The 8,518-nt window shown below is 42.5% G+C and overlaps 2 protein-coding genes across 4 annotated transcripts; one reads left to right on the forward strand and one right to left on the reverse strand.

Moving 5' to 3' along the window:
* The first annotated feature begins 1,621 nt into the window (after positions 1 to 1,621).
* LOC114432599 (NXPE family member 3-like) lies at positions 1,622 to 5,869 on the forward strand. 2 transcript variants are annotated; one of them, XM_028400706.1, is made up of 8 exons: positions 1,622 to 1,759; positions 2,592 to 2,738; positions 2,939 to 2,989; positions 3,182 to 3,601; positions 3,715 to 4,010; positions 4,293 to 4,363; positions 4,527 to 4,733; positions 4,807 to 5,869. In XM_028400706.1, exons 2-8 carry the CDS (start codon positions 2,619 to 2,621, stop codon positions 5,358 to 5,360), a joined length of 1,719 nt encoding a protein of 572 aa, XP_028256507.1. In that variant the 5' UTR covers positions 1,622 to 1,759; positions 2,592 to 2,618; the 3' UTR covers positions 5,361 to 5,869. The 2 variants fall into 2 exon arrangements, with proteins under 2 accessions (XP_028256507.1, XP_028256508.1); XM_028400707.1 differs by having other exon boundaries at positions 3,449 to 3,601.
* Positions 5,846 to 8,163, reverse strand: LOC114432600 (angiopoietin-related protein 5-like). Of its 2 annotated transcripts, none has more exons than XM_028400708.1 (7): positions 8,106 to 8,163; positions 7,946 to 8,017; positions 7,827 to 7,854; positions 7,660 to 7,751; positions 7,002 to 7,119; positions 6,620 to 6,805; positions 5,846 to 6,399 (listed from the first exon to the last, which is right to left on the reverse strand). In XM_028400708.1, exons 1-7 carry the CDS (start codon positions 8,109 to 8,111, stop codon positions 6,101 to 6,103), a joined length of 801 nt encoding a protein of 266 aa, XP_028256509.1. In that variant the 5' UTR covers positions 8,112 to 8,163; the 3' UTR covers positions 5,846 to 6,100. The 2 variants fall into 2 exon arrangements, with proteins under 2 accessions (XP_028256509.1, XP_028256510.1); XM_028400709.1 differs by having other exon boundaries at positions 7,827 to 7,851; positions 8,106 to 8,129.
* Between the last annotated feature and the right edge of the window lie 355 nt (positions 8,164 to 8,518).

Here is an 8,518-nt window from a genome sequence, read left to right on the forward strand (position 1 = left end):
TTCCAGCAGTGTGTTTACTCAAACCTGCTGTCCCGCACAAGCTCACCTCAGCTCCATCATGTCAGCCTCTCTGGGCTCGTGCCGCGGGTAGACGTTGCGGTCTTTACGCACGACTGCAGGCGTGGCTGCTTCACGTGGTTGATGAGATCTTAGTCCACAAGACAAAAAGTCTATAAAACACCACAGAGTGTGTGTGAGTCCTGGAAGGATTATCACAGTACCACAAACTTAATGAACAGCTGATGGTACAGGATCAAAGCCACTAACAACACGAGTGAAACTTCCAAGGCGTCTCTTAGGTAACGTTCCCTAATCAGGATTAAGCTACAGGTCATAAAACAAATAATATTAAATGTCCTCTACAGTCTGTAGAAAGGGGGGGGGTCATCATTTTGTTTTAAATATCTCAGAAAACACCTACTGAAAAATGATGATGACAAAAAAGTGAAATTCCCACAGTGCTGTTACTTGGTGGAAACATTATAAAACAGGAAAGGAGTTAGCATAAGCACCCTGGTTTGTCACACGCTGGTCCCCTCCTGACATCAGGCCCTGTCCAAAGAGTACAGCCCTGATCCTGTAGCTGCAGATCATCATGTCACACATTAGCACAGATAATCAGTGGCAGGCTGTGTGTGTGTGTATGTGTGTGTGTCTGGCTTCCAGCCGTGGTAATACACTGCTGAGTGTGCTCTGAGAGTCTCAGAGACAGAAACCACTCCTGTTGAGGAAGTTCCCTTGACTCAAGGGAAACAGCCCAGATCTGTCAGATAATCCTTTATAGTGTCCCACATATCCGAGCAGAGTGTGAAACGTGCTGTCCAATCTGCTGCCTGGTAATAAAGCAGTGTGTCAGATTTGGTGTGTTTAGCCTTAAATCATCTCAGGTTTGCATCAAGCCTTGTCATCATGACTAACAGCAATGATAGGAGTGTTTTCATGGGAGTCTCGTGCCTTCTCCACTACTGCACACACCTGCAATTTAAACAGTAGAGACTGAACACTGTACACAGGCAGCCATCTTCCAATGGCCAAACACACATAAGAGTGGTATGATCAGTCCCCAGGCTTTTCTTGACCTTCTTTTCTCATGTGATTCCCTGGTCACACACTCACACACACTGGTCTGCAGGTCTAAATTACATTTAGAAATAAAGTTTAATGCAATATGCTGTTGTTTTTGTACAACCTTTTAATGTACAAAGAAAAATAAACTTTACATGTGTTTCATTATCTGGAAACATTGAATTTGTGTGAAAATCAAAATTTAAAAAGGTTTTGGTGAAATTAAAAGTTTGATCATTTATATCCTCAAAAGGAAAACAAAACGATGAGTGTGTTAACAGTGTTTAAATTAAAGGTATAAATACCAATGTTATTTTTTTACCATATTTTTTTTTCTTGTTTTGTACATCTAGCATATGACTTTTCATTTAGTGCAAAATCCCCCCCCCACTACCTCCTCTAAGCATCAACTATCTTAGACGTGTCCTAGAACACATCTTTTTGACTTTAATAGTATAAAAAAGGGACAATATTTCACAACAACTGTCAACATGCTTCAGCGACGGATGGTGTAACAGGTGGGTGTGGTTGTAGTTAACAAGATATAACAGGAGGAGGTGGATCCTCGCTGCACAGCAGTGGGAACTGCTCTTTCATTCATTGCGTGGATGTCAAACAAAGATGACAAACACTCCGAACAACAAGGGCGACTGCAGGAGAACATCGAGTCCTTTTCAGATGAACCTCTGCTGAGGTGAGACATAAATAAACATTTCAACTTTTCAGGCTTGTTGCTACAGATATCCCTCTTTTCTTGTCTGATGATCACATATTTGTGTAAAGTAGTGAACACCGATCACTAGGTGTTATTTACTGCATTAGATAGAACTTCATGTAAAATAGTTTCAAAATAAAATACCAACAGAAGGTTTTATTACAAGGACTGATTATTATTTGGCTGCCGGAGAACACAGTGCAAATAAAAGTGTCTGTTGACTGTACGTCACCCAGGGCATGTGTGAATTGTGCAAGATGACTTCAGAATACAGAATATAGATAAAATGACAGTGTTTTTTAAGGAAACAAAACATTTCCGTGTGTAGTCTGGTCGCTTAGAACGCTCCTGCTTTTCACTTGTACTGCGCCTCCTGTTACATTTAACCCAAAGACTAACAGACTTTTGTCATGGATCAACAGGTTGAACATTGAACAAAATCTGATAAGAGTATCAGTGAACTATATGAGTGGAGTGCTTCACAAACACAGGCACTGAAATAAATAAATCAAGTAGTGTTAGAAGAACTCAGACCACTGCATTTGTTTTCTTAAATCAGAAAGATATAGATATAGAATAATTAGACTCAAATATATTCTGATCTGACGAGTGTGAGGGTTCATTTTGTCTGATTGCAAACGATTTAAGCGGTCAGTGTGTAAACTGCATGAGTACAGCAGCGACTGGCTTTACCTCTGTCCTTGATTAATAATGAACAAATGCCACAACATGCTGTTTGCATCAAGAGAACGACACGGTATAGTCTACTGTCATTCTGTTGTTAACCTTTCATATCTTTTTTTTAACCCAGAGCCAAGATGCAGACTGATCCTCCATCATGAAGGTCAGAACTTTTAAAAGTCTGAACATCACGTATCTTCCCAAATATGCCACCATCTTTGTGTTCCTGGCCGTGTTTGCCTTGATCTTCATGCTAACTCACAAGGGAATCCTGGAGGTGAGAACATGGTAGCATCATCTTCTTTAAGTGTTGTTAATACAGACACAGTTACAGGTGAAATCAAATTTAACATGAACATGTTCTGTAAAACTGCTGATAAATCAGCACACCCTTGTGTTCATATAATTTTATGTCAGTATGTTAGTGCTTTATTGATTTTTTTATGCCCCTCCCTCTGTGTCTCTCTCTCTCACCAGCTGTGTGGCACATGCAGAGCACATGCAGAAAGGCTGCCTGTGCCTGCTCAGGTAGGCGGCTATTTCAGGGGCACTTTAAGCTCTAACTCTGTCAGAATAAAAGATACAAAAATGATGAAGGAAGCCATTATAAATAAATCAAAGGTTAAAAAAAAAAGGAATTTAGTTTTTTTCTGTTTTTCCAGAAACATGTTTGTACTTATTTGTCTGTTTGTCACCATCTCTCTGTCAACCTTCTTCCAGTTTCAGAAAAAAGTGAATTCTGTCATCCCGATTGTACCTCTGGATTTCTGCACTTTCACACCTCTGTCCCCTAAGGACGCCAATGAGGAAAAGGTCATTCTACAGTCCATAGCCTGGCCTGATACTCCTCCTTTGCCTTCTCCTTTCTACCTGAATGAAACCAGCGATCCAGCCCACAGCACCTTCAGCATTCTCCCTCAGAGGAGCAGGGGCCGCTGGCACATGGGGGATAAACTGGAGGTTTTCATCAAAATGTACAATTTCCAGGGCCGTCCCAAGAAGTCTGGAGGTGATGTCATAGTTGCTCGGCTACACAGTTCGACTCTGGGTGCAGGTGTGGCAGGACAAGTGGTGGATCATCTCAATGGCAGCTACACTGCTGTGTTCAGTTTGCTTTGGGAAGGAAGAGCACAAGTGGAGGTGACACTAACTTAATGTTACATACCACCAAAAACAGATTTTTTCAATTAACAGGCTGTACTGTTTTAAAGCAACTTGTCGTTTTCACTTTATTTGTAATTTTAATCCTTTAGGTGACTCTTGTCCACCCCAGTGAGGCTGTCACGGTGCTGCACAGGCTGACCAGAGAACAGCCTGACAGGATTTTCTTCCAGAGCGTCTTCCGCTCAGGCTCAGTCACTGAAACAACAACTTGTAACGTATGTCTGCGTCCCACACAGCAGCCTGTGTGCAACTACACTGACCCCTACACAGGTGAGCCGTGGTTCTGCTACAAACCAAAGAGGCTGAGCTGTGATGCCAGGGTTTACCACGCCAAGGGAGATTTCAAACAAAACCTTCAGGCCGGGGAGGAGAAGCTCTTTCAGAGGTATTGTTCCTGTTTATGTTCCTGGTGGGACATAGAAAGAAATGTTTGATATTTAAAAATAAGCTTCACTCTTGCTACTTTAAGCTATTTTTCAAATATAGCCATGTTTCCAGATAGCCAATGGCAAAATGCCATGTGCACTAGCTAACATGTGTCCATTAGTTGAGAACATCTGCTGTGCAGTAAATGGCCATAAAACCCGTACTGACCACACATTACAATATTATTACTTTTTTTTTTAGTTCGGGTGTGTGTAATGTTACTGTGTGTTTTTGGCTTCAGTGGTGTCAACATGAAAGTCTTCATTCCAGCTTCAGGAGGTGACAGTGTCACCGTGATGCCAAAACAGAAAGGTAAAGGCCAACCTTTGCGATCACATTCTCTTAGTAATAATTACTGTAGAGGGTAAAAATACTAAGCATGCAATAAGACAGTACATTTGTCAACCCAAAAGTTTTCTAAATATTAAGAAAGTTAGAGCTACAGACAAAAAACACACATCTGTTCACTCCTTAGGTCAGACAGCGGTGAAGAGCAGCACAGCGAAGTCTGAACCCTCCGGCTATTACTATCAGGGTGCCTGGCAGTCACATGGAAGGTCCACAGTTCACCAGTTCAACACTTCCTCAGCCATCACTCAGTGCCTGAACGGCAAGAAGGTCCTCCTGTATGGTGACTCCACCATTCGGCAGTGGTTTGAACACCTTAACAAAGAGCTACCAGGTATTTGTTCTGCTGAGATCTGAAGCAGCAGCTTGATGTTCTGCACACTTCAGCTTCATATGTTCTCTTTTAGACCTCAAGGAGTTTAATCTGCACAACCACAAGCAAGTGGGACCCTTAATGGCCCTGGACTATGCAAACAACATCTTGGTGACTTACCGCTGTCACGGTCCTCCTCTCCGTTTTGCCAAAGTCCCCACCAGTGAGCTCCATTACATTGCCAATGAACTAGATAGTGTAATAGGAGGCAGCAACACTGTTGTCGTTCTTGGAATATGGTCGCACTTTAGCACTTTCCCCATCGAGGTCTACATCCACCGACTCCAAAGCATCCGCAAGGCGGTGATGCGACTTCTGTCCAGGGCTCCAGACACACTGGTTGTCGTCCGGACCGCTAACCTCAAAGCTCTGACACTGTATGAGACGCTGACCAACAGTGACTGGTACTCACTGCAGCGTGACATGGTGCTCAGGGCCGTGTTCAAAGGAATCAATGTCCATCTGGTGGACGCCTGGGAGATGGGCTTGGCCCACCACCTGCCGCACAGTCTCCACCCACAACCCCCCATAATTAAGAATATGATTGATGTTCTCTTGTCCTACATATGCCCTGTAAAGGGCAGCTAGATGCTGCAGCACATGCACGGACAGACATGCCCAGTAATAAACCTGTCTACAATTACCGTGAGGATTAAACTGCAGCCCACATATTTATAATGCATCTTTAAAAAAATGTAAGACAACCAAATGTGCAACAAATGAAAGTGTGTGTTAGCAGAGTGAATAATACATAAGCTCCATCACTTTAACTCAGTCCAGTCTTCCTTCTAGTAGCTGTTGTGTCTTCACAGCTAAAGGCTGTGAAGAAAGCTGATGAATGCAGGATCTTTTTAGCTTCCCCAAAACTCATAAATGACATCCATGTATTTAATTCAATCATTCTATATTGCTGTGAGAATGTTGGGTCACTTTGTGAAGCTCAGGGTGGTTATACAGTGCACACAAAATCCAAATGCACTTTGTGAGTAGTTTTTGTTAATTTTGGTCATATCATTTAGAACAACAAGGTTAAGGAAGAATGTGCGATGTCTACTATGAATAAAGTGCCTTCATAGAGTTTGGTGTTTTATTTGTAACATTCTTAATGTCTTGTTTTTTTAATAATCAAAAATCTACAGTTAATACAAACTGAAACTATAAACAAGAAAAAACTACTGAAATGACAACAAATTTTTTTTATAAAAAGGTGATTTAAGACTAAACTAACTCAGCTTGGCAGTAGCAGCCTGCTGCAGGTTCCCTCCATTTTTCTGACAGCTTCATTTTACGTGTCTTAAAGAGCGCACACTCTCAGGCATGCCCTTCTTTCACACAGACTTGATCATCATCTGGGAGGCCTTGGCTGAGTACGGTGCAGGAGGTTTCCAGGTGAGCCAGTGGAGGCCTGAAGACCAGCCGATGTGTTCACCAGTGGGATGCCACTCGCCGTTCAGACTGGCAGAGCCACACTTGCTGTACCACCACCCACCACCCTGTGAAAGGGCGCACTCCGTCTCGGCAATGTCACCAAATATGCAGGGGGAGCAACCGTCGTTGTCGCGGTCGACGGTGCTGAAGCTGTAGCCATCCTGGTTAATGCCAGGATAAGCACCACGGATGGCATCACCTTTGGACAGATAGGGACAATTCAGGGAGTTTACAACTCAAAACAGGAAGAGGGCAGCCACATGCAGCCAGACAGCCACATGCACACTTGCTCTGCAGCAGATGGTAAAAGAAGTGAAAGACCTCAAAGGTCAAGTCACTTCTAACCTGAGCAGTGGATGTGATGCTACTTTAGCCTGTATACATAAAATGACATGAAAATGACACTGTGGTGTCAGTACCTGCATTTCCTGTGTATTTCCCCACATGCAGTTTGAAAGCTGCTTTCTCATTTTTCAGCCTGAAGTTCTTGTACTCTGCATAAGCTGTTCCTCCTTCATGATCCCACAGGTCCACCCTCATGGTCCACTTCATCGACTTGTTCTTGGTCAGAAGGAAAACTTTCTTCAGTCCTAGCCAGTGGTCACCTGAGGGAAGCAGTGGAGCACAGAGCAGAGTACTGACATGATTCTAGTGTCTTTGCACAGAACACATTGCTTTACATGTAAAAAACGATAATCCACCAAGGCATGTTAAGTTTGTGTCATCCTATAGATCCCTTTCTGGGACCTGACTGCCACTGTTCTTTTGAAAGTTAGCAGGTAAAGAGATATTTTTACTTACGTGTCTGGTTTCCAAATCCGTTTTTATAAGCTTCCCACTTTCTGTTGAAGGAAACATTTCCTCCACTGCGTTTCTGAAACACCGTCCAACCTCCATCCAGACGCATCTCACAGTACACCTGACAACCACAAAACCAGATTTCATTTTAGGATGTTTTATAATAGTGCTGTCTAGATGTGGGAGAAAAAAACCAGTCCCAATGTCTGTTCCCTATTCCTATTCTTGTAGGACAGTGCTGCATAGGAGTGTTTAACAGTGACTTGCTTGCATCTCCGCCAAAATAATGTTAGCCCAGTATTTGGCATTGAGACATTTGTGTTTGATGTTTTTTGGTGTGGTTCTTTTTGCTGTCAACCAGGAAGTAAATTGAGAAAATAGTGACATGATCTGTCTGAAAGAACATGTTCTTTGTTATAACATTGTTGCATAGCAGATGTTATAAATCTTCATGTATCATCATGTAATCTTCTCAACATGGCTGCACCCACCTGTTATCAGTGTAACCTCTTAGGTAACCCACCTGTGTTTGCACACTACTCCTCCCTAGTTCACACACTGACGCTCTCTTTACTGTATTATTATCTCGAACTTGATTTATTCTCACATCAGTAAACTGTGAGTTATTAGACAGATTTTACGAACCTGTCAGCTTCCATACCTTAAAGTGAGTCTTGACTCCGGCTGGCTGGATTACATAAACTCCACTAGATGCTTGTGGTGTGAGCTTCCAGATCTGTGTGCAGTCTGTTCCTGAGGTGTGCATGACAAGTGTGAGAAGACAAACAAGAAAAAAAGACCAGTTTCGAACAGTGTCTTGTAACATACCTTGAGGAGAACCTGCTTTCTGCAGCTTCTAGCAATAAAACAGAACACTTTTAAACACCTTGTGTAAATGCATCACAGACAAAGAAAGAAAGTCGAGCTTTGTGTAGTTTAGTTTTTACCTTAGCATGTATGCTGCAGCTCAATAGCAGTGCAGAGATGAACCCGTACCCAGCAGCAGTCAGCATCCTTACCTGGTTAACAGTCACACATTTACCTTTAAATATAATCTGAAACCTGGAGACTGAAGGAGAAAAGTACAGCTGTCCTTCAGGCACGTACCTGCATGCTGGAAGGGCCTTGTAATGCAGCTCAAATTCCACAGCAGTAGCTTTATTCACTAGCTGAACAACCACACCTCTTTCATGGTTAAGATAAATGCCGTCATTTCCTGCTGTAAGTCCGCACAAAACACTCTATGTGACCAAATCGATTGCTCAGAAAAAAACACTTTTCCAAAGAATGTAACACACCTTTCTCAACAATGCTGCCCAGAAAGGTTTACAGACTTTACAGACAGAGCCGAACAAGAATGACCTGCTGTGCTGTAAAAGTCACATTCAGATGTTTTTCTCTGCCTCTGCTCTTGTCAATAACACTAAGATTTGAGAAAATCTTAATGTGTTGCAGGAAATGGTGATCTCTGGCCATTTTGTTATTATTCATAATAAAAAATTCATGCAATTTTCATGCTC

The sequence above is a fragment of the Parambassis ranga genome, chromosome 2 (genome assembly GCF_900634625.1).
Source record: "Parambassis ranga chromosome 2, fParRan2.1, whole genome shotgun sequence".
NCBI classification, from domain to species: domain Eukaryota; kingdom Metazoa; phylum Chordata; class Actinopteri; family Ambassidae; genus Parambassis; species Parambassis ranga.